Source organism: Loxodonta africana, chromosome 4, assembly GCF_030014295.1.
Source record: "Loxodonta africana isolate mLoxAfr1 chromosome 4, mLoxAfr1.hap2, whole genome shotgun sequence".
Lineage (NCBI taxonomy): Eukaryota > Metazoa > Chordata > Mammalia > Proboscidea > Elephantidae > Loxodonta > Loxodonta africana.
In genome coordinates, this window is record NC_087345.1 from 90,321,976 (window position 1) to 90,349,047 (window position 27,072).

Consider the following 27,072-nt stretch of genomic DNA (forward strand, 5'->3'; position numbering starts at 1 on the left):
GAGTGTCGATAGGAACTCACCACCTACTTTCTCTCCCAACTGTAAACCCTCTGCTTACCTTCTCCCATAGAAAAACACTGTCATTGCCTATAGCACAGGGGCCCTCACCAGCAAGAGCCATAGGCATAAGCCTGTAGGGCCTAACAGGGTTCCCTATTAATTCCTCATACAAACTCACACTTACAAACACTGTCATACAAACAGCCCTAAGAATACAACCACACATAGCCACACCCAGAACACCAAGAAAATAAGCAGAGAACTTACGCCATCATGATGACACTGAAATCTAACCAGTTCCATGGATCTCGTAAAAATGTAAAGCCATCTATGCAGAAACCTCTTGCAATAATTTTCACTAGTGATTCAAATGTATAAATCCCTGTGAACGTGTACCTGTCAAAGGAATGGATAGCTTGAGGTAATTTCTGAACAGACAGAAACTTTAAATGAACCTTTTAAAATAGTATTTCCCTGAAGTTGTGGCTTCAACTAACAGAGACAAAATGGGAAGGACACAGGCCAATGCAACAGAAAGGAAGTGAGGAGGAAAAAGGAACGCTCTGAATGAAACTTACTGAAAAACACAAATCAAGAACTTTGGAATGTTGTATAGGGCCCTGAAGAGTATAGCAAGGACGTAACTCCATGCCGCCATGCACGATCATTTTGAATGAAGTGAGTAGGCCCCAGAACTATATTTAACCTTCAGAAAACCAAACCCACTGCCGTCAAGTGGATTCCAACTAATAGCAACCCTACAAACACAGTAGAACTGCCCCATAGGGTTTCCAAGGAGCCAATGGTGGGTTCGAACTGCTGACCTTTTGTCAGCAAGCTCTTAACCACTGCATCACCAGGGCTCCAAGGAAGGGACACCCAGTGTTGGAGAAGAACACAGTATCACCAGAAACTGAGGATACAAGACGGTGATGGGGCAGCAAGTCAAAGGGACCAGCTAGCATAGGAAAGGACAGCAGTGAAGGTAACAAGTTCCAGAGCATCTTTCTGGAGGTGACCTCGAAGGCTATTCCATACATTCCACCTACACTCTCAGCCCTCTCTGTAAAGAGGAGGCAATAACTAAATTTTTTCCTTGATAGATAAAGTGTGGAAAAGAGATTTAAAACAGACAAATAAATAAATGAGCTACTTACTCCACATTCTTCGACCAGTCAGGAGGGTTACTAAAAGTCATGAACACACAGTTGGTCAAAATAGTGCACATAATGATCATGCTAAATACTGTAGAGAGGAGTCAAGGTAAAAATATACAAAATTTGGCCTTTTCTTTTTGTATTTTTTCCCAAAAGCAGACATATTTCACATTGGGTATCATGTGGGGTAAATCAATATCCTGAAAGCAGGCTAAGGGCAAGAGGACAAAAAGGCAAGGTGACAATGAAAACTGATCACCACCATCGGTACAGAACTCTGCTGCCAAGTATCCATGCTTGGCCAGAGAACTGTGGATGGATGGGGCTGGATGGCCATTCTTCCTCTTTCAAAAGGGCTGTCACTGTTCTATTCCTTTTGGATAAACCATTCCCCCGTCTTAACCACTTTTCATCCTGACTGTAAAATAAGCCTTTAAATACCTTTGTACATACTAGCCAGAAATCCACCAGTCCACTAGACTGTTATTTGAAAACCTACATGTCATTAATGGTCCACTTTCCTCTCTAATCCTTCTAAAGGCTGAATTACCCTTGGGGTCCACTCAACAACCAATATGTGTTGAACTGGTCTAGTTTAGGAAACCTGTTGTGGCATGTCAGGTATGGATTTCAAGGCTATCTGATCTCCATACCCCTAAGAATTAAGTAATGAAGCAAATCTGATTATCCTAAAAGTGCCCAGGAATGGTTGTGGATAGCAAACTACTTTATTACTTTTACTTCCATGCAGAATCTTTCTCAGCTCTTTCTGTTCCTGTCTAATAAAAATATTAAACGATTTTAGGTCAGCATGGGTTACTCAGGCTCAAACTGTCACTTTAATAAGCATGGGAGCCATATCTCATTTATTGCTAACTCATTCTCTCTTGCTAATAGCATTCACCATCTTCACTCCACTAGTAGAGTTCTAAAAAGAGAAAATACCTTTTACAGCTGGAATTTTCTCTACTGCAGCTGGATTTTTCTTCAGGGAATAACATACCGTTTGGAACCCGAAGGGGAAAAAAAATACTCCATCTTTTGATCCAACAGAAAAGGAAAGAAACCCATGGTGAATTATTTATTTCTTTATAAGCCTTCAGATTTCAGAACCATGTTGCTTGTAAACCACAGATTTCAGAATGAAGTTGTTAAATTCTTAAGAGTTAATAAAAATGTGGCAAAAGCTTAGCAAATCAATTTACCAGGTTGCAACTACTGGTTTTCTCATCCTACTTGGGGCATACAAAAGCCTTTGAAGCATGGGACTAGATACTGTCAAATTAAATACCAACCATGAAAGTTTAAAGTTACTATGAAAAGTTGCTAAAACCATCACATAATTTTTCATCTGTCATATGCTTTCCTATATTAATAAGATGGAAAAAGCCAGGCCATATGAATTAATTGGCATTTTCTGTTTAAGGGGAGTAAATACCAAGAAAAATTCTTACCCATCTAAACATCTATACCAAGGAGGCCATTTAATCTGAGAAAGTATCTCAGTGCTCAAGAAATCAAAAAAATTCTAAGACAGAAAATGATAATGGTAAGGAATAAGCTTCCTGGCTAAAGTAGACACATGAGACTATGTGGGCAACTCCTGTCTGGAGGCGAGATGAGAAGGCAGAGGGGGAAAGGAGCTGGTTGAACGGACATGGGGAATACAGGGTGGAGAGGAGGACTGTGCTGTCTCAATAGGGAGAGAGCAGCAAGGAGTACATAGCAAGGTGTATATAAGTTTTGGTAAGAGAAACTGGCTTTATTTGTAAACTTTCACTTAAAGTGTAATTAAAATAAATAAATAAATAAAAAAAATTCAAGGTAGCTTTCTAATTGATGCATTCCACCACTTGCAACTCAAAGAATGGCTTTCAAAAATTCTAATATTGGATCTTAATGCATTAAAACTCTGGATAATCTGGCACTAGATGAAATTACTAAAACAGGAGCACTTAAAAAATAAGACTTCAATAAATGGCTACCATCTTAATTTTTCCTTTTTACTGAAACCAACCAAATTTCAAGACTCTAACAATATCATCCTAACAAAACAGACTTTTCAGAAGCTCAGCGTGAAATTTGGCAGGAATTCACTCTTAAACCTCTGACTGGTGGGATAGATAACTATATAGATGGTAAAAAACTTATACAATTAAGTTGTCAAAATTTAAGCAACATATACAAGCAACCATGCAATTGCTGTGCTCATTCCGTATTTGTAGGAAAGGATATGAATGTATCAAAATTTTAATAGCTATTCTTCTTATCAGGTTAAAAGGACTTAAAATGTACAAGGCAGGCGTGGCACTAAATCTGAAGAGAGTTTTCCCTCTGTTTAATACTACAAAGGTCTGTGGAAAAAGAAAAAGAGAGAAATTATTAAAGCATGGATATTAATCACCACATGAAACATTTTTCTAAGCAAGAAATAAACTCAAATGTACTTATAATATTTGCTTCCCAATTTGGTTTCAAAGGCAAGAAGCCTTAAAACAATCTATTTTCCTCTCCCTCACACCCCTTTCTATGCCCCAGAATGTATTACAAACAGCTGGCATTATCTTAGCAGTTTTACATACATAAATGTGATCCAACAGAATGCGGAAATTATGGAACAATATCATTAATATCACACACAAGTAAAATTTTGTTGAAGATAACTCAAAAGTGGTTGCAGCAGTATACTAACAGGGAACTGGCAGAAATTCAAGCCGGATTCAGAGGAGGATGTGGAATCAGGGCTATCATTGCTGATGTCAGATGGATCCTGGCTGAAAGCACAGAATACCAAGAATGTATTTACCTGGGTTTTACTGACTATGTGGATCATAACAAATTATGGCTAACACTGTCAAAATGGGAATTCCAGAACATTTAACTGTGCTCATGAGGAACCCTTATATACACCAATAGGCAGCCATTCAAAAAGAACAAGGGGATACTGTGTGGCTAAAAATCAGGAAAGGTGTGCCTCAGGGTTTTATCCTTTTACCATACCTATTCAATCTGTGTGCTAAGTGAATAACCCGAGAAGTTGGACTATATGAAGAAGAACAGGGCATCAGGATTGGAGCAAGATTCATTAACAACCTGGGATATACAGATGATACAACCTTGCTCGCTGAACGTGACGAGGACTTGAAGCACTTACTGATAAAGATCAAAGACTATAGCCTTCAGTACAGATTACATCTCAACATAAAACTCTTAAAACTGGACCAATAAGCAACATCGTGATAAAGGGAGAAATGACTGAAGTTGTTAAGGATTTCATTTTACACGGATCCACAAGCAACACCCATGGAAGCAACAGTCAAGAAATCAAATGATGCACTGTACTGGGCAAATCGGCTGCAAAAGACCTCTTACAAGTTTTCAGAAGCAAAGATGTCACTTTGAGCACTAAGGTGGACCTGATCCAAGCCATGGTGTTTTCAGTCGCCTCATTATGATGCGAAAGCTGGACAATGAATAAGGGAGAGAGAAGAACTGATGCCTTTGAATTATGGCAAAGAGTACTGAATATACCACGGACTGCCAGAAAAATGAACAAATCTGTCTTGAAGGAAGCGCATCCAGAATGCTCATTAGAAGTGAGGATGGCGACACTTTGTCTCACATATTTTGGACATGTTATCAGGATGGACCAGTCCCTAGAGAGACATTATGCTTGGTAGAGGGTCGGAAAAAAAGAGGAAGACCCTGAATGAGATGGGTTGACATAGTGGCTACAACAATGGGCTCAAGCACAGCAACGATTGTGAGGATGTCGCAGGATGAGGCAGTGTTTTTTTCTGTCATACACAGGGTCGCTATGAGTCAGAACTAATGTGATGGCACCTAACAACATCATCTTAGCAGTTTTAGAGGGTAAACTTGCTTCTTTCAGAGCAAGCCATTTGAATTACACCTAAACTATCTATGTCAGCTCTGGACAAGATCCTGAAGTTTCTCAATTTAGAATTCACTCACTCAACAAATGTTTACCGAGTGCCCACTATGTCAGGTTATGTTTTAGGTGCTTAAGAAATATCAGTGAACCAGGGAGTCAAAGATTCCTACCCTGAAGACCTTATACTCTAACGGGGAAGAGAGACAATAAACAAACAAAAACTATAAGTAAGCACATACACAGAATCAACGTTAGAAGGGGCTAAGTGCTATGGAAAAAGGAAAAACATCAGGGGATGGGGATCAATACTGTCAGGCCAGGGGATGGGTGTATGGAGAGGAGTCACTTTTAAAGAAGATGGTCAGGTTAAGCCTTATTTAGAAGAGAGATTTGAGCAGACTTAAAGGAAGAGTGAACTATTCATTCGGGGGGGGGGCTGAGATGGAGGAGTAGTCAGACTTCCAGTGATCCCTCTTAGAACAAAGACCTGAAAAACAAGTGACATGATTATATATGACAAGCCAGGAGCCATGAACATCAAGGCAAAGTTAGAAAATGGACTGAGTGGCAGGGGGAGAAAGAGATGGTTCAGAAGCTGCAAGGAGTTGCCAGATCTGAACTGCCAGGAACCCTGAGACACCATTCCCTGGAGCAACTGCAGCGGGGCTGGCAGTAGCATTCCGGACGCGGCTTCCTCAGGGAGAGACAGCGAGCCGCACAGCCTACTCATACCTCTGGAGCCAGAGAATAATGACACTCTCAGCAAAAGCTAAGCACTTGCAGTTATTTTACTGTGCCCCCAACCCCCAAGCCAGCTTCGGTGGCTGTTGATTCCTCCGGGCCTGAGACAGGTCCTACTGTGCGTCCTGAGCCATTCTCCCAGCCTTAGAGAAGGAATAAATTCACAACTGGGGAAGAGATAACCTGCCAGCTCCTCCAACCTGGGGAGCTCAGGACAGAAGCGGTTCCTGCCTAGACATGAATGGTCCACGGACTTTGAATACATTTTCCCCCTGCATGGACCTGTGTGGGCCCATTTCAGGAGAAGAGGCTCTCTCGCTGGCAGACTGTAACTGTTTCAGCTTTGCGGTGGAGAGGTGGGTGTTCGATGTTTGACACTGCTTTACCTATTAAAAAGGGTCCTCATCTACCCACATTGGGGCCTAAGGACTGGTGGCTCCACTCATGTCACCTAGACATTCGTGACAGGGGTCCCAGGATAAGTGGCACCTCCCAGTCCTTACAACCAAAAGCACTGAGTACCCATGGTCCAGCTGCAGGACACACCCACCTGTTCGCTCTAGGGAACAGGGATGTGCTTTCCTCACAGACACTCGGGGGATGGTTGTCAGCCCCCTGCCTTGTTCAGAGTGTGACCCCCTGCTACAACCAGATACCTGTACCTACACCAATCACCCCTGCCCCTCAAAGACTGTAGGACAGAGCCCGTACCACACACTTGACGACCAGCTACCTGGACACCTGAGCTGAATCCATACAAGAAAAGTGAATGGACTCCCAGGCTCATATACCTGGTAACAGCTCTAGCCATCTGGTGACAGGAAGTTAGAGCTTCAAAGGCAAAAATAATCAAGCTAGCTCACTCAAGTAGCCTATTTGGGCACATCAAAACAACAGAATTCAAGAAGCTAGGATACAGTAAGCAAACGTACACTAATAAATAAGCTTATAGATGGCTTGGAGACAATAGTCAATATCAAATAACATAAAGAAGCAGACCATGATTGCTTCAACAAGTTCTCAAAACAAAGAATCAAGGAATCTTCCAGATGAAGGTATATTCCTGGAATTACCAGATGCAGAATACAAAAGATTAATATACAGAACTCTTCAAGACATCAGGAAGGAGATCAGGCAAATCACAGAACAAGCCAAGGGACACACAGATAAAGCAGTTAAAAAAATTAAAAAGGTTATTCAAGAACATAATGAAAAATTATTTAATAAGCTGCAAGAATCCATAGAGAGACAGCAACCAGAAATTCAGACGATTAACAATAAAATTATAGAATTAGACAACTCAACAGAAAGTCAGAGGAGCAGAACTGAGGAAGTAGAAGGCAGAATTACTGAGACTGAAGATTAACACTTGGCACCAATATATTTGAAGAAAAATCAGATAAAAGAATTAAAAAAAAATGAAGAAACCCTAAGAATCACGTGGGACTCGATCAAGAGAAATAATCAACGAGTGATTGGAGTACCAGAGCAGGGAGGCATAACAGAAAACACAGAGAGAATTGTTGAAGATTTGTTGGCAGAAAACTTCCCTGGTATCCTGAAATATGAGAAGATGTCTATCCAAGGTGTTCCTCGAACTCCACATAAGGTAGATCCCAAAAGAAAGTCACCAAGACATATATAATCAAACTTGCCAAAACCAAAGATAAAGAGAGAATTTTAAGAGCAGCTAGAGATAAACGAAAAGTCACCTACAAAGGAGAGTCAATAAAAACAAGCTCTGACTACTCAGCAGAAACCACTCAGGCAAGAAGGCAATGAGCTGATTTATATGCCAGCCAAGAATCGTATATCCAGCAAAACTGTCTCTCAAATATGAAGGCGAAATTAGGATACTTCCAGATAAAAAGAAGTTTAGGGAATTCGTAAAAACCAAACCAAAACTGCAAGAAATACTAAAGGGAGTTCTATGGTTAGAAAATCAGTAACATCAGATATTAACCCAAGACTAGAGTACAAGACAGAGCAACCAGATGTCAACTCAGGGGAATCACAGGAAACAGTGATGTTATTATGTAAAAGAAGACAACATTAAAACAATAAAGAGGGACTAAGACATGTAGTTATAGATCTTTCATATGGAGAAGTCAAGGCAATGTAAAGAAATAAAAGTTAGGTTTAAATTTAGAAAAATGGGGGCAAATATTAAGGTAACCACAAAGGAGGCTAACAATCCTACTCATCAAAATAAAATATAAGAAAAAAATAAAGACTCAGCAAAAACAAAAATCAACAACAAATAAGAGGAAAAGACAATATATAAACTGCTCAGCACAAAAAATTATGTGGGAAAAAGAAACTGTCAACAAACACACAAAAAAAGACATCAAAACGATAGCACTAAACTCATACCTATCCATAATTATGCTGAATGTAAATGGACTAACTGCACCAATAAAGAGACACAGAGTGGCAAAACAGATAAAAAAACACGATCCATCTATATGCTGCCTACAAGAGACACACCTTAGGCTTAGAGACATAAACTAAAACTCAAAGGATGGAAAAAAATATATCAAACAAACAACAGCCAAAAAAGAGCAGGAGTGGCAATACTAATTTCCAACAAAACAGACTTTAAAGTTATATCCACCACAAAGGATAAGGAAGGACACTATATAATGATTAAAGGGACAATATACCAGGAGGATATAACCATATTAAGTATTTACGCACCCAATGACAGGGCTTCAAGATACATAAAACTCTAACATTACTGAAAAGTGAGATAGAGGATTATTCATTCAACCAATATTTAGTAAGTACCTACCACGTCTACTCTATCTGCCTTTTTAGAAGTCATCATTATTATTCTTGCCAAAAAGCAACCATGTTTTCCAGCATAAGTCTTGCTGCATAGCCACACTAATTCATGTCCCCAAAACAGGTTCTAGTAATTCATAACTTTGGCTTTTGCTCACATTGCTCATCCCACCCAGAATGCCTTTTCTTGTTTCATGAATTCAGTTCAATCAAGGTATCTTTGAGGATCTATTTTGTGCCAAGTATTGTTAAGATAGGAGTTCTGGTGGCGCAGTGGTTAAAGCACACAGCTGCTAACCAAAAAGGTCAGTGGTCAAACCTATTAGCTGTTCCTCAGGAGAAAGATGTGGCAGTCTGCTTCCGTAAGGATTTACAGCCTTGGAAACCCTATAGGGCAGTTCTACTCTGTCCTATAGGGTTACTATGAGTGGAAATCTATTCAACAGCAGTGGGTTTGGTTTTTTAATTGTGTAAACCTCCAGGGACACACCATTGACTAAAACTGCACTTTTATATATACATATATGTGAAATAGTAATTATGATGCAGGGTGATAAATACAAAGTTCAATAATAAAAACATATAATATGAGAGGAAGCAGGAGAGAGGTCCCCCCCCCCCGAATGGGGGCATGAAAGGGAGGAGAGTGAATTGGGAGTATTCACAAAAGAAAGGGGGAAACAGCACACAGTGAAGCAGGAGAGAGAGAAGCAAGAGCCTGCTAGATTGTGAGTTCCTTGGGAGACAAGCGCAGTAGCAAATACACAGCCCTAGCATCTCGCTGTGTGGGCAAAAGAGGAAATGACCTATAGTCCCACTAGTCATTTTAAGTAGGCTTTTTTTTTTTTTAATTAAAAGCAATACATGCTCATTAAAAAGAAAAAAAAGAACAGAGACTTTAAATTCCATCCCATTACTCAAAGATAACCTTTTCTGCCAGCTTCATGAATATCATTCTAGAATTTATCTGTGTAAATACAAGCATATACATATAGCCTTTAAAACACACACACACACACATGCTCAAATGGGATTGTAATATAAATACTCTCCTGAATCTTGCACTAAAAAAATGAACTTCCACAAGGAAAAGCCCAGAACCAGATGGCTTAACTGATGAATTCTACCAAATGTTTAAAGAAGAATTAACATCAATCCTTCACGAATTCTTCCAAAAAATAGAAAAGGGAAGACTTCCCAACTCATTCCATGAGACCAGTATTACCCTAATACCAAAATCAAAGATATCTGAAACACACACACACACACAAACTATAGACCAGTATCTCTTATGAAAATACTAGGTAACTGAATCCAGCAGCATATAAAAAGGATTATACACTACGATCATGTGGGATTTACCCCAGGAATGTAAAGCTGGTTCAAAATTTTAAAAAATCAACAATACACTATATTAATAAAGGGTCATAATCACATTATCTCAATAAACACAGACAAAGCATATTACAAAATTCAATACCCTTTTCATTATAAAAACATTCAACAAACTATGAGTAGAAGGGAACATCCTCAACTTTATAAAGATCATCTGTGAGAACCCCACACCTAATACCATACTTAATGGTGAAAACTGAAAGCCTTCCCTCTAAGATCAGGCAGAAGTCAAGGATGTCCATTCTCATTACTTCTAATCAACATTGTACTGGAGGTTCTAGCCAGGTCAGTTAGGCAATAAAATGAAACATCTGGCACCCAGATCAGGAAAGAAGAAGTAAACCTATCTGTTTGTAGATGACATAATCTTGAATGTAGGAAATCCTAAGGAATACACACACACACACATATACAACTATTAGAGTGAATAAACAAGTTCAGCAAGGTTGCAAGATACAAGATCAATATACAAAAATAAGTTGTATTTCTATTCACTAGCAATGAACAAATTAAGGAAACAATTCCATTTAAAATAGGATTGAACAGACTAAAATATTTAGGAATGAATTTAACAAAGAAGTCTAAGACTAGTGCACTGAAAACTACAAAATATCATTGAAAGAAATGAAAGAACACCTAAAGACATCCCATGTTTATGGATTGGAAGACTTAATATTGCTGAGATAACAAAACTACCCCAAACTGATCCTACAGATTCAATACAATCCCTACCAAAATTTCTGCTACCATTTTGCTGAGCTGACAAGCTGCTCCTAAAATTCATATGGAAATGCAAGGGACCCAGAACAGCCAAAACAATCTTGAAAAAGAGAAACAATGTTGGAGGACACACACCTCCCGATTTCAAAACTCACTGTAAAGCTACAGTAATCAACAGTGTGTGGTGCTATTGTAAAGACAGACTTATGAATCAATGGAATAGATCTGAGAGACCAGAAACAAATTCATGTACCTATGGTCAACTGATTTTTGAGAAGAGTGTCAAGCCAATCCAAAGGGGAAAGAATAATCTCGTCAAAAATGATGCTGGGACAACTGGATCTCCACGCGTAAAAGAATGAAGCTGAATCCCCTACTGCACACTATATATAAAAACAAACTCAAAATGGATCAGAGTGGGAATTCTGGGAAGATGGCATCATGAGCAGGTCAAAGATGCTGACTCCCCCCAAATGAACTTCAAGAAAAGCAGCCAGAAGTCTGTACTCGGTCTTGTGAGAACTCTGAAATGGTAAACAAAGGAATGCAGCAAGAAGCAGAAAACTAAATCAAGGACAAATCTCATATAGTAGTAAAAGCACTCTTCCACTGTTCCTGCCCCTCCCTCTCCTTATATGGCAAACAGATAGCTTCAGCAGCTGTACCCCAAACCAAAGTATGGCTTTCCTATACACTGGGAAGGGCCTTGATCTCCAGCTCTGAAATAAATAGGACAGATTTTGCTAATGGAGAGTTCAAAATGTATGTTCTTTAAAAAAAAAAAATTTTTTTTTTGTACTTTAGATGCAGGTTTACATAGCAAACTAGTTTCTCATTAAACAATTAATACACATATTGTTTTGTGACATTGGTTGCCAACCCTATGACATGTCAACTTTCTCCCCTTCTCGACCTAGGGTTCCCAATTACCAGCTTTCCTGTCCCCTCCTGCCTTCTAGTCCTTGCTCCTGGTCTGGTGTGCCCCTTTAGTCTTGTTTTGTTTTATGGCCCCGTCTAATCTTTGGCTGAAGTGCAAACCTCAGGAGTGACTTCATTACTCAGCTATAAGGGTGTCTGGGAGCCATACGCTCGGGGTTTCTTCAGTCTCTGTCAGAGGAGTAAGTCTGGTCTTTTTTTTCTGTGACTTAGAATTTTGTTCTACATTTATCTCTGGCTCTATCTGTGACCCTCTACTGTGATCTCTGCCAGAGCAGTTGGTAGTGGTACCTGGGCACCATTTAGTTGTGCTGGACTCAAGTCTGGTGAAAGCTGTGGTACTTGTGGTCCATTAGTCATTTGGACTAATATTTCCCTTGTGTCTTTGGTTTTCTTCATTCTCCCTTGTTCCCAAAGGAGTGAGACCAGTGGAGTATCTTAGATGGCCACTCACAAGTTTTTAAGACCCCAGACACTACTCACCAAATTACAGTGTAGAACATTTTCTTTATAAGCTATGTCATGCCCATTGAGCTAGGTGTTCCCTGAGACCATGGTCCCCATAGCCCTCAGTGCAGTAATTTGGTCCCTCAGGGAGTTTCAATGTGTCTATGGAGCTCCCATGACCTTGCCTTGGACAAGTTGTGCTGGCTTCAGCAGTACTATGTACTGTCTTACCTTCACCAAAGTTACAACGTATCTACTGTCTATTTAGTGCTTTTCCTCCCCACCCTTCCCCTCTCTCGTAACCATCAAAAATTGTTTGTTTTTGTGTGTAAACCTTTTCATGAGTTTTTATACTAGTAGTCTTATACAGGAGCCCTGGCAGCACAGTGGTAAAGAGCTATGGCTGCTAACCAAAAGGTTGGCAGTTTGAATTCACCAACTGCGCCTTGGAGACCTTATGGGGCAGTTCTACTCTGTCCTATAGGATCGCTATGAGTTGAAATTGATTGGACAGCAATAGGTTTGGTTTTTTGGTCTCATACAATATTTGTCCTTTTGTGATTTATTTATTTCACTCAGCATTATGCCTTCCAGATTCATCCACATTGTGAGATGCTTCGCAAATTCATCATTGTTCTTTATTGATGTGTAGTATTCCATTGTGTGTATGTACCATAGTTTGTTTATCTATTCATCTGTTGATGGGCACCTAGGTTGTTTTCACCTTTTTGCCATTGTGAACAATGCAATGAACAGGGGTATCCATATGTCTATTTGTGTGATGGCTCTTATTTATCTAGGATATATTCTTAGGAGTGGGATTGCTGGATCATATGGTATTTCTAACTTTTAAGGAAACACCAAATTGTTTTCCAAAATGATTGCATTTTGCATTCCCACTGGCAGCGCATAAGAGTTCCAAACTCTCCACAGCCTCTCCAACGTTTGTTTTTTTTTTTTTTTAATTTGTGCCAGTAATGCCAGGGTGAGATGGTATCTTACTGTGGTTTTGATTTGCATTTCTCTAATGGCTAGTGATTGCGAGCATTTCCTCATGTATCTGTTAGCCACTTGAATGTCTTCTTTGGTGAAATGTCTGTTCATATACTTTGCCCATTTTTAAACTGGATTATTTGTCTTTTTGTTGTAGAGGTGCTGGATTTTCCTGTAGACTTGAGAGATTAGAACTTCGTTGGATTTTTCACAGCCAAATTTTTTCTCCCCAGTCTGTAGGTTCTCTTTTTACTGTTTTGGTGAAGTCTTTTGATGACCATAAATGTTTAATTTTTAGAAGATTCCAGTTACCTAGCTTATCTTCTGGTACTTGTGTATTGTTAGTTATGGTCTGTATCCTATTTATGCCAGCCATGTATTAGGGCCTCTAGAGTTGACCCTGTTTGTTCTTTCATAATCTTTATAGTTTTTGTGGTTTTATATTTAGGTCTTTGATTCATTTTGAATTAGTTTTTGTGTATGGTGTGAGGTATGGGTCCCATTTCATTTTTTTGCAGATAGACATTTAGTTTTACCAGCACCATTTGTTAAAAAGACTGTCTTTTCCCCCATTTGATGGACTTCAGGCCTTTGTCGAGGATCAGGTGACTGTAGGTAGATGGATTTACATCTGGGTTCCCAATTCTGTTCCATTGGTCAGTGTGTCTGTCACTGTACCAGTACCAGGCTGTTTTGACTACTGTAGCTGTATAGTAGGTTCTGAGGTCAGGGATTGCAAGTCCTCCTACTTTATTCTTCTTCTTCAATAGTGCTTTACTTATCCAGGGTCAGGGTGTATATTCTGACTGGTCTGGAGATGTCCTGAAAGACTGAACCTAAGTCTGGCCAGAATCAGAGCCCTCAGAGAGTGAGACAGGAAGCAGAAACCAAGTATTGAGAGCTATATCCACCTGAGGGTGGATTAATCAGAGCGTGCTTTCTTATTAGTTTAGGCATCAGTTTGGTCTGGCCTGAACCAGAGGTATTACAGGGAGGCTGAGGGAGTAGTAAGCAGTCTGTAGACTATGCCTGACTATGAGTTTCTTGCAGAAATGAGCACTACTGAAAGTACCATACACACATGAGAATTGAGAAAGTTAACATCTTGTAAAATTCTAAAGTCCTGGATTCAGTATAAGGTCAAAAGGCACACAAAGAAACTGAAAATGATGGACTATTCAAATGAACAAGATGAAGGCAGAGAAACTGTATTTATGGAAATCCAAATAATGAACAGATTACAAGAATACAAAAATATTAAACAAGCTCAAAGAACTAAAAGAAAACACAAAGAACTAAAAGAAATCAGGAATACAATGCATGAACAAAATAAGAATATATATAAAGAGACAGACATTATAAAAAGAAATCAAACAGAAATACTGGAACTGAAAGACACAATAACTGGAAAAAGAAAACACTCACTGAAAGGATTTAACAACAGATTTGGGATGGCAGAAGGAAAAAACCAGCAATCCAGAGGATAAGGTAATCGAAATCATGGAGTCTGAGGAGTAACTAGAGAAGACTCAAGGACTGTTGAGCACAGTCTATTGGAAATGTGTAACATCATCAAGTGAACTAACATACACAGCATGGGAATTCCAGAAGGAGGCAAGAGAGAGAGGAAGGGACAGAAGGAATATTTAAAGAAATAATGGCAGGAAACTTTTAAAACCTAACAAAGCACATGAATCTACAAATCTAAGAAGCTCAATGAACACTACATAGGATAAAGCTAAACAGATTCACATAAGGACACATTTTAATCAAGGTCTCAAAAACTAAAGATAAAGAAAGCATCCAGAAAGCAGCAAGACAGCAATCAATACTCATATACTATAAGATTGGGTGCCGATTTCTCCTCAGAAACCTTGGAAGCAATGAGATGACATATTTAAAGTGCTGAGAGAGAACAACTGTCACCAAGAACACTGTATCTGGCAAATCTCTTCTTCAATGGGAAAACAGGCCTGGCAATCTGCTTCCAAAAGGTCACAGCCTTGAAAACCCTGTGGAGCAGTTCTACTCTGCACACATGGGGTTGCCATGAGTTGGAAATCACTCAAAGGCAATTAACAACAAGAACTGTCTGTCAAAAATGAGGATAAAATCAAGACATTCTCAGGTAAACAAAAGCTGAGAGTTCAAAACCATTAGACTTGGAGGAGGCGGTGCCAACATGGCGCTACAGACAGAAGCACCATGCTGTCCCTCCACAGCAAAGATCCAAAAAACTAAATAAAATAGAGACAAACGTCAATACTGGAACCTTAAGTGTCAAATGAAGAGATAAAGAACTCAACCAAACACCGAATGGAATAAGAAACTGACAGGGAACAGAGAGCAAGGAGAGATATGAGTGGAGGTAAAATCACCAAGGCATATCATAATCACATTCACTAAAGCCAAAGACAAAGAAAGAATCCTGAGAGCAGCTTGAGAAAAACAAAAGTCACATACAGAGGGAAAACAATAAGACTAAGCTCTGATTACTTGGCATAAACCATGCAGGCAAGAAGGCAATGGGATGACACACATAAAACCTTGAACGAAAAACTGCCAACCAGGAATAATAATACATCCTGCAAAACTCTCACTCAAATATGATGGTGAAATTAGTTCATTTCCAGATAAACAGAGATTGAGGGAATACGTAAAAACCAAACTAAACTTAAAAGAATTATTAAAGGAAGTCCTTCGGTTTGAGAACAAACATCAGACCACGGCCTGAATCTAGGATGCAAGATCATACCAGCCAGATACCAACCTAGGAAAGGAACTTGATCTCAAGGGCTATTCAAAACCAAAAGATTTACAACTGGGAACCAGAGAGGTTAATGTGTAAATGACAACAACGTCAGAACAATAAAACAAGGACTAAATGGTGTACACATAGAACTTTCTAATTGGAGAGGAAGGCAAGGCAATACCAAGTAATAATAGACTGGTTCATAACTAGGAAGATAAGAGTAAATTTCAAGGTAACCGCAAAGAAAGTTAACAAACCTACCCATCAAAATGAAGAAAACCATAAAGTCTCAGTAAAAACAAAATCTACAAAAACAAAAGAAATGAAAAAAAAAAAAAAAACCACAAACAAAAGGAATTCAGCACAGTAGAGTAAGAGAAACAAAGAAAACGTCAACACCACAAAAAAAAAGCACTATAAAATGACAGCAATAAACTAACCTATCAAGAATTACAGTGAACATAAATGGCCTAAATGCACCCATTAAGAGGCACAGAGTGGCAGAATGGATTTAAAAAACAGGATTCATCAATATACTGTCCATAAGAAATACACCTTAGAAACAAAGATGTAAATTTATTAAAAATCAAAGGATGGAAAAAAATATATCAAACAAACAGCTACCAAAAAAGAACAGGAGTGGCAATACTAATCTCAGATAAAATACACTTTAAAACAAAATCAACCATAAAAGACAAAGAAGGGCACTATATAACGATTAAAGGGACGATCCATTGTGAAGACATAACTATAGTAAGTATCTATGCACCCAATGACAGGGCTCCAACATAAATAAGACAAACTAAAGGCACTGAAAAGAGAAACTGACAGTTCCACAATAATAGTAGGAGACTTCAACACACCACTCTTGGTAAAGGACTGAACATCTAGAAAGAAACTCAACAAAAATACAGAAAATCTAAAGGACACAATCAGCCAACTTGACCTCATAGACATATATAGAACACTCCAACCAAAAGCTGCAAAGTACACATTCTTTTCCAATGCACATGGAACGTTCCCCAGAATAGGTCACATCTTAGGGCACAAGGCAATCCTCAACAAAATCCAAAACAGTAAGATAATACATGGTATCTTCTTTGACCACAACATTATCAAAGCAGAGATTAACAAAAGGAAGAGCAAGGAAAGAAAAAAAAAAAAATCAATTACATGGAAACTGAATAACACCCTGCTTAAAAACCAGTGGGTAATAGAAGAAATTAGAGATGGAATAAAAAACTTCCTAGAATCAAATGGGAATGAAAATACATCATACCAAAACCTTTGGGACACAGCAAAGGCAGTGCTCAGAGGTCAATTTATAGCAATACATGCACACATCAAAAAAGAAGGGACAAACTCAAAACATTAGCTACACAACTTGAACAAATAGAAAGAGAACAGCAAAAAAAAAAAAAAAAAGGCCCACAGGCATCAAAGAAAAGAAATAATAAAGATCAAAGCAGAAATAAATCGAGACTAGAAAAACTAAAGAAAGAGTCAAGAAAACCAAAAGTTGGTTCTTTGAAAGGGTCAAGAAAATTGACAAACCAGTGGCCAAACTGACAAAAGAAAACAGGAGAGGACACAAATAACCCAAATAAGAAATGAAATGGGGGACATTACAACAGACCCAACTGAAATAAAAAGGATTATAACACAGTATTATGAAATACTCCAACAAATTTGAAAAACTAGAGAAAATGGACAAATTTCTAGAAACACACTACCTACCAAACTAACACAAAATGATGTTGAAAATCTGAATAGACCCATAACAAGAGATTGAAAAGGTAAAAAAAAAAAAAAAAAAAGCCCTGGTCCAGATGCCTTCACTGGAGAATTCTATCAAACACACAGAGAAAGGCTTACACCAGAACTACTCAAACTATTTTAGAACACAGAAAACAAAAGGATGCTTCCAAATTCATTCTATGAAGCCAGCATAACCCTGATACCAAAACCAGGCAAAGACACCACAAAAAAAGAAAATTACAGACCAATATCTCTCATGAACATAGATGCAAAAATTCTCAACAAAATTCTAGTCAGTAGAATTCAGCATCATATCAAAAAAATAATACTCCCTGACCAAGTAGGATTCATACCAGGCATGCAAGGATGGCTCAGCATTAGAAAACCAATCAATGTTATCCATCAGATAAATAAAAGAATCATATGACCATCTCAATCGATGCAGAAAAGGCATTCGACAAAGTCCAACACCCATTCCTGATAAAAACTCCCAATACAACAGGAATAGAAGGGAAATTCCTTGACATAATAAAGGGCATCTATACAAAACCAACAGCCAACATCATCCTAAATGGAGACAGTCTGAGAGCCTTCCCCTTGAGAACAGGAATAAGACAAAGACGCACTTTATCACCACTCATATTTAACATTGTGTTGGAAGTTCTAGCTAGAGCAATAAAACAAGAAAAAGAAATACAGGGCATTCAAATTGGTAACAAAGAAGTAAAACTGTCCCTATTTGCAGATGATATGATACTACACACAGAAAACCCACAAGACTCCACGAGAAAACTAAAGGAACTAACAGAAAGATTCAGCAGAGTGGCTAGGTACAAGATAAGCATACAAAAATCAGTTGGATTCCTATACACCGATAAAGAGAATGAAGAAAAGGAAATCAGGAAAACAATACCGTTTATAATAGCCTCTAAAAAAATAAAATACTTAGAAATAAATCTAACCAGGGATGTAAAAGACTTATACAGAGAAAACTACAAAACACTACTGTAAGAAACCAAGAAAGCGACATAAATGGAAAAATATACCATGCTCATGGATAGACAGACTCAACAATGTGAAAATGACAATTCTACCCAAAGCAATTTACAAATACAATGAAATCCTGATCCCAAAACCAACAGCATTCTTTAATGAGATGGAAAAACTAATCATTAACTTTATACGGAAAGGGAAGAAGTCCTGGAGAAGTAAAGCACTACTGAAGACGAGTGAAGTAGGAGGACTCGTACTACCTGACTTCAGAACCTACTATACGCAACAGAAGTCAAAACAGCCTGGTACTGGTACAATGACAGATACATTGAACAATAAAACAGAACTGAGAACCCAGATGTAAATCCATCCACCTACAGTCAACCTGATCTTCGACAAGGGCCCAAAGGCCACCAAATGAGGAAAAGACAGTTTGTTTTTTAACAAATGGTGCTGGCAAAACTGGAAAGCCATCTGCAAGAAAATGAAACAGGACCCCTACTTCACACCACACACAAAAACTAATTCAAAATGGATCAAAGACCTAATACAAAGGCAAAAGCTATAAAGATTACAGAAGAAAAAACAGGATCAACACTAGAGGCCCCAGTACACAGCATTAACAGGATAAAACCATAACTAACAATACACAGAAACCCTGGTGGTGTAATGGTTAAGAATTTTGCTGCTAACCAAAAGATTGGCAGTGCAAATCCACCAGTTGCTCCTTGGAAATTGTCATATGGGGCAGTTCTACTCTGTCCTATGGGGTCACTATGAGTCAGAATTGACTCAAAGGCAACGGGTTTGGTTTTGTTTTTAACAATAAACAGACTCCAGAAGATAAGCTAGATAACTGGGATCTTCTAAAAATTAAACACTTACGTTCATCAAAAGACTTCACCAAAAAAAAAAAAAAAAAAACCCTACAGGCTGGGAAGAAGTTTTTGGGTATGAAAAATCTGACAAAGGTCTAATCTCTAAAATCTACAGGAAATCTAACACCTCTACAGCAAAAAGACAAATAATCCAATTAAAAAATGGGCAAAGGAAAATGAACAGACACTTCACAAAAGAAAACATTCAAGTGGCTAAAAGACACATGAGGAATGCTAGAGATCACTAGCCATTAGAGCAACGCAACTCAAAACCACGATGAAATAACATCTCACCCCTGGCATTACTGGCACAAATAAAAAAAAGAAAATAACAAATGATGGAGAGGCTGCAGGGAGATCGGAACTTTTATGCACTGCCTGTGTGAATGCAAAATGATACAACCATTTTGGAAAATGATATGTTGCTTCCTTAGAGAGCCAGAAATAAAAATACCCTATGATCCAGCAATCCCACTCCTAGAAATATCTGCTAGAGAAATAATAGACGTATGTACAGCTATGTTCATTGCAGCTTGTTTACAATAGCAAAAAGATGGCAACAACCTAGGTGCCCATCAACAGATGAATGGATAAACAAAGTATGGTACATGCACACAATGGACTACTAAGCAATAGTTAAGAACAATGATGAATCTGTGAAGCATGTCACAACATGGATGAATCTGGAGGGAATTATGCTGAGTGAAATAAGTCAATCACAAAAGGACAAATACTGTATGAGACCACTACTATAAAAATTCATGAAAAGGTTTACACACAAAAAGAAACAATCTTTGATGGTTACAAGGGAGGGGAGGGATGGGGATGGAAAAACACTAAATAGACAATAAATTAGTGGTAACTTTGGTGAAGGGTAAGACAGTACACAATACTGGGGAAAACCAACCTGTAGAAGGCAAGGTTATGGAAGCTCTATAGCCCCGCCCATTGATGTTGAGCTGATTCTGATTCAAAGCGACCCTATAGCAGAGTAGAACTGCCCTGTAGAGTTTCCAAGGAGCTCCCAGTGGATTTGAACTGCAGACCTTTTGGCTAGCAGCTCGTAGCTCTTAAATACTAGGTCATCAGGGTTTCCGGAAGCTCTATAGACACATCCAAACTCCCCGAGGGACCAAATTGCTGGGCTGAAGGCTGTGGGGACCATGGTCGTGGGGAACATCTAGCTCAACTGGCATAACATAGTGTATAAAGAAAACTTTCTACATTCTACTTTGGTGAGTAGTGTCTGGGGTCTTAAAAGCCTATGAGCAGCCACTTAAGATATTCCACTGGTCTCACCCCTTCTGGAACAAGGGAGAATGAAGAAAACTAAAGATACAAGGGAAAGATTAGTCCAAAGGACTATGGACCACAACTACCACGGCCTCCACCAGACTGACTCCAGCACAACTAGATGGTGCCCAGTTACCACTACTGACTGCTCTGACAGGGATCACAATAGAGGGTCCTGGACAGAGCCAGAGAAAAATGTAGAACAAAATTCTAACTCACAATAAAAATGGCCAGACTTACTGGCCTTATAGAGACTGAAGAAACCCTAAGAGTATGGCCCCTGGACGCCCTTGTAGCTCAGTAATTAAGTCACTCCTGAGGTTCACCCTTCAGCCGAAGATTAGACAGGCACATAAGACAAAATGAGACTAAAGGGGCACACCAGACCAGTGGCAAGGACTAGAAGGCAGGAGGGGACAGGAAAGCTGGTAATAGGGAACCCAAGGTAGAGAAGCGAGAGCATTGACATGTTGCGGGGTTGTTAAACAATGTCATAAAACAATATGTGTACCGTTTAATAAGAAGCTAGTTTGTTCTGTAAACCATCTAAAGTACAAAAAAAAAAAAAAATCCATTAGACCTATCCTACAAGAAATGCTAACAGGAGTCCTTCAGATGGGAAAGAAAGGACATCTGACAGTAACTCAAAGCCTTAAACAGACAAAAAGATTATCATTAAAAGTAATTTCATAGGCAAGTATGAGGACAAAATTTTAAGATATTTTTGCTTGGCAATTTTAGTTGATATGTCCTTCATGTTTTATATTGACAAACGCATAACAAATAAGCATAAATTTATGTTATAGGGCACATGATGTAAAAAGATATAACAGATGATAAAAAACAACATAAATGGGGGAAGGGAAGGAACATTTTGTATTTACTGAAGTTAAGTTGGTATCAATTTAAACCAAGTTGTTTTAAATATAAGTTACATATAATCTTCAAGGTAATCACAAAAAAAATTTCCAGGAAAATACATACAAAAGGAAAGGAGAAAGGGATCAAAATGGTTTGCTGCAAAAAAATCAACAAAACAGAAAAGTCGGAAGTACTGGAGGAAATGATGGACAAAGAAGGTATAAGACACATGAATAACAAACTGACAAAGTACATCTGTTATGGGCTAAATTGCGTCCACCCAAAATATGTGTTGGAATCCTAACCTCTATACCTGTGGATGTAATCCTCTTTGAGAATAGGGGATTCTTCGTTATATTAATGAGGCCACATCTGTGTAGGGTGTGTCCTGTATCTAATCACATCTGAGTTATAAGGAGCAGTACAGACACAGAGACAAGCAAGCACAAATGGGGGGAAAGGTGGACACCACGTGAGGATCCCCAAGTAACTGAGGAACACTGGGGCTACAGAAACTGAAAAGAATCTTCCCTCCAGAGCTGATAGCAGAGCATTCCCTTACATGTGGTGCCTGAATCTGGACTTCTAGCCTCCAGAACTGGAAGAAAATAAATTTCTGTTCTTTAAAGCCACCCACTTGTGTGGCATTTCTGTTATAGCAGCACTAGGTAACTAAGACAATGTCCTTCCTTATTGGTAATTAATATGTAAATGGACAAAATGTTCCAATCAGAATGGATTAAAAAAAAAAAAGGCATGATACAACTACTTATATCCTGTCTAAAAGAGAAACATCTTAGGTCCAAGAACACAAACAAGTTGAAAGTAAAGGACAGAAAAAATATTCCATGCAAACAGTAACCAAAGAGAGGCGAGTGGTAAATTTAATATCAGACAAAATTGACTTTAAGTCAAAATCTCTTATATAACAATGAAAGGTCAATCCATCAAGATGTAACAATTAAATATGTATCTAACATCAGTGCTCCAAAATATATAAAGCAAAAAAAAAAAAAAAGTGGTACAGTAATAGTTGGAAACTTCAATACATCACTTTGAATAATGGATAAAACATACAGAAAGAAGATCAATAAGGAAACAGAGGACGTGTATGACACTATAAACAAATTAGACTTAAAAGACATACATAGAACACTCCACCCAATAAGAGCACAATATATATTTTTCTCCAGTGCACATGAATCATTCTTCACAGACCATACGTTAAGCTACAAAGCCAATCTCAATAAAGTTTAAAAGACTGAAATCATATAAGTATCTTCTCCAACCACAATGGAGTGAAATGAGAAATAAATAACAGAGGAAAAACTGGAAAATACACAAATATGTGGAAATTAAACAACACCCTATTAAATAACCATAGTCCCTTGGCAGTTTTAACACTTTAAAGAGGTCTTCTGCAGCATATACACCCAATGCAATATGTAATTTGATTTCTTGACTGCTGCTTCCATGGGCGTTGATTATTGATTCAAGTAGAATGTAATCCTTGACAATTTCTATTTCGTCCCACTTATCATGATGTTTATTGGTTCAGTTGTGAGGATTTTTGTTTCATATTCAGGTGTAGTCCATATAGAAGGTTGTAGTCTTTAACCTTCATCAGTAAGTGCTTCAAGTCGTCTTCACTTTCAACAAGCAAAGTTGTCTCAACTGCATATCCTGATGCCGTGTTCTTCTTCATACAGTCCAGCTTCTCAGATTATTTGATCCACATTCACATTGAACAAGGTGAAAGGATACAACCCTGCTGCACACCTTTTCTGATTTTAAAGTATGAAGTACCTCCTCGTTCTGTTTGATGCCTTTTAATTCATGTACAGGTCCCACATGAACACAATCCAGTGTTCTGGAATTTCCATTCTTCGTAATGTTATCCATAATTTGTTATGACCTACACCAGTCAAATGCCTTCACATAGTTGATGAAACACATATTTTCTGATATTCTCTGGTTTTGACCAAGATCCACCTGACATCAGCAATGATATCCCTCACTCCATGTCTTCTTCTGCATCTGGCTTGAACTTCTGGCAATTCCCTGTCAATGTACAGCTGCAGTCACGTTTGAATTATCTTCAGCAAAATTTTGATAGCATGTGATATTAATGATACTGTTCAATAATTTCTGCATTCCGTTTGCCCTTCTTCGGAATGAACACGAATATGGATTTCTTCCAGTTAGTTGGCTAGGTAGCTGTCATACAAATTTCTTGACATTGATGACTATGAGTTTTGAGTGTTGCATTTGTTTGCTGAAGCATATTAGTTTGGTATTCTATCAATTCCTGGACCCTTGTTTTTTGCTAATGCCATCAGCACAGCTTGAACTTCTTCCTTCAATACCAGTGGTTACAGATGATAGGCAATCTCCTGAAATGGTTAATGTCAGCCAATTGTTTTTTGGAACGGTGACTCTGTGTATTCCTTCCATCCTTTTTTGATGCGTCCTGCACCATTAAATTTTTTGCCTATAGAATCCTTCACTATTGCAACTTGAGGCTTGAATGGTCTCTTCAGTTCTTTTAGCTTGAGAAATGCTGATTGTACTCTTCCCTTTTCGTTTTCTAACTCCAGGTCTTTGCACATTTCATTATAATACTTTACTTTGTCTTCTCAAGCTGCCCTTTGAAATCTTCTGTTTTCTTTTACTTAAGTCCCATTAGGGAAATGCAAATCACAACCACAATGATACCACTTCACAATTACGAGCATGGCTATACCAAACACCACACCAGAAAATAAGAAACGCTGACAAGGATGTGGTGAAACTGGAATCCTCATCCATTGCCCGTGGCAATGTAAAGTTGTGCAGCTATGCTAGAAAAAAGTTAAACATAACGTTCTACTCTTAGGTAGATGTACTGTATTTTTACATAAATAACATGTGCCTTCTACATTTGTTTGCCTACGTTCCCTCCTCCCGCAAGGTATTTTCCTAAATGCCTCTATGCCAGTTTTTTTTCCACTTGTTGTTGTAAAAAAAAAAAAAAGAATTAGCATAGCATCACTTACGAAAACACCTTGCAGAGGGAGGGTACAGTTGGTAAATAAATGTAGAGGGTGCATGTTATCTGCATAAAAACACAGTATGCCCAATAGAATTAAAGACATACGTTCTATACGTTCACAAGAAAAAAGTACACAAATATTCATGGTAGCATTATTCATAATAGTCAAAAAGTGGAAACAACCCAAATGTCCATCAACTGATGAATGGATAAACAAAATGTGGTACATCCAATCAATGGAATATTTTTTGGTCAAAAGAAGGACAGAAGAATAGTGAATATCATGGTATGCAAATTATATCCCTATAAAAAACAAAACAACCACAAAAAGAACCATTTAAGACATATTAAAAGCTATAAAGAATGATTCCACAAATATCTATGTACTCATTAGTTAGTCTAAGAAATAATGCCTTACCAGCAGTGCCCCTTTCTGTAACCTCCTCCAAACACATTCCCTCCTTCCCACAGAGGCAAGCATTCTTTTGAATTTGGTATTGATGTCCCACTTCTTTTTAGTGTATTTCAATTACTCTGAGCCCTCGCTTCTCTGTACGTCTATTGTACTAGAAATTTGTGCTTTTCCACTTAGCACCTGCCAGTTTGCTTCTTGTATTACTCTGCAAGCCTCCCCTTCACACCCCAGCTAAATTTCTCAAGGGCAAGAACCAATTTTATACTTCTTCTGACAGTGCCGATATAATGCTGAGTCTATGAGCTCCCAAAAAAGTTAGCATATTTTTTAAGTCCCTTTCCTCTCATTTGCTATTCTTTCTTAATCTGCCAGAGTCATGCCATTCTCTCTCCAGCAGAAAAGTAGTGGTGGTATTGAGCCATATACTTTCCAGAAATGCTCATCACCCAATTCCTAGTGGTTTGATAAGGAGCTGCTAATATTCTTCCTGTACTGGAATGGGAAACCCTGGTGGTATAGTGGTCAAGTGCTACGACAGCTGCTAACCAAAAGGTGAGCAGTTCAAATCCATCAGGCACTCTTTGGAAACTCTATGCGGCAGCTCAACTCTGTCCTATAGGGTTGCTGTGAGTTGGAAAACCGACTCATTGGCAATGGGTACAGTATGGGGTATACTAGAATGTATTAGCTCTCGTGGGGTATACTGCAGGGAAAGCCTAATCCTAAAACCAAGTGAAAGCAGTAGACCTGGGGTTAGTCTGAACCAGGTCAAGGACAGAGCTATGGCTGTTCCACAGCTTGGCCTCCCAAAGAAACACTCAAAGACTTTCCTAAACCCCCCTCTCTGAGGCACTCGTACCCCTCTGTGTTTCTATGACAACTCTCTATATGAAAACACCAGGCCTTTTAAATAACCTCCTCATTCATCCTCATAATATCCCTGTGAAGTATGGTTGGAAGAGGGATTATTACCTTTTATGCATTTTACAAAAGCTCAGGAGAGGGATATCATCTATCAAAGGTCATGCAGCAAAGAGGCAGTATATTATGCCAAGACTAGAGGTTCTTCACAGCTTCTATTGCGCCAGGTTGGGAAGCAATTTAGTGGCAACATGGTAGAGTATGAAGGTGGTGTGGGGGACGAATGCTCTGGTGAATGAAGAACTTGAGCCCCTGGGTACACTACATAAAGCACCTAAGCAACAATGAAAGAAGCACTGGCCGTGTCCCAGAACCTGAAGCCACCTGGCCAGGTCTTTACAAAATCATTTGCCTGCCTTAGAAGACAGACAACAGGATTTAAAAAAGTAATGTACTCTGCACCTTTCCTTTCTCTTTAGTTTGGTCATCACGGGAATATGGGCCTAAAGGTACCGGTGAAGGTACTTCCCAACACAGAATCAGTGTCTGCACAGTGCCTGGTATATAACAAGTGCTCAATAAATGTCTGTTAATTGGTTAACGAACATATGCTTATAGTGTCTAAGGTAAGGGCAAAAAAAAAGAAGAAATTAGGAACTTAGAATGGTTACACCTTGGTTGGAGAAAAACTGCTAGGTACTAAGACTCTGAATTAGTATTGCCGTGAGGTGGCAAGTAGGAGACCAAACATCCTGAGAGAAATCAGATATCCTCAGAGAATTAAAAAAAATATGGTTTTGTAAGTACAAAAGTTTTATTAAGAGCATTTCATGAGTGAAGTAGAAATTTCATAATTAATTTGGGCTCTGAAGGCTGCTCATAGAATTAAACTAGTTTATCATCACCTCTCTGAACATTTACATACTGTATCTTCACCAAGTATAAAAGCAGGTCTTTCTCCTATTCAAAGAGAAATCAACATCCAGTCTACACTAAACCTCCTAAAATGAAGGTGAATCCTCCACACTTTACATGTGTTGTTGTTAGGTGCTGCTGAGTCAGTTCTGACTCATAACAACCCGAGAGGACAGTGTAGAACTGTTCCCAGGGTTTCCAAGGAGCAGCTGGTGGACCTGAACTGCCAACCTTTTGGTTAGCAGCC

At 38.7% G+C, this 27,072-nt stretch overlaps 1 protein-coding gene across 2 annotated transcripts in view; it reads right to left on the reverse strand.

The window, feature by feature from the left end:
• Positions 1-27,072, reverse strand: part of SCN8A (sodium voltage-gated channel alpha subunit 8) — a 158,906-nt gene that overhangs the window by 105,847 nt on the left and 25,987 nt on the right. For both annotated transcript variants that reach the window (XM_010596698.3, XM_023556559.2), the window contains exons 2-4: positions 3,393-3,511; positions 1,158-1,247; positions 268-396 (exon numbers count right to left, since the gene is read on the reverse strand). In XM_010596698.3, the coding sequence (XP_010595000.1) occupies positions 268-396; positions 1,158-1,247; positions 3,393-3,511 (338 nt within the window). The remainder of the gene's footprint in view (positions 1-267; positions 397-1,157; positions 1,248-3,392; positions 3,512-27,072) is intronic.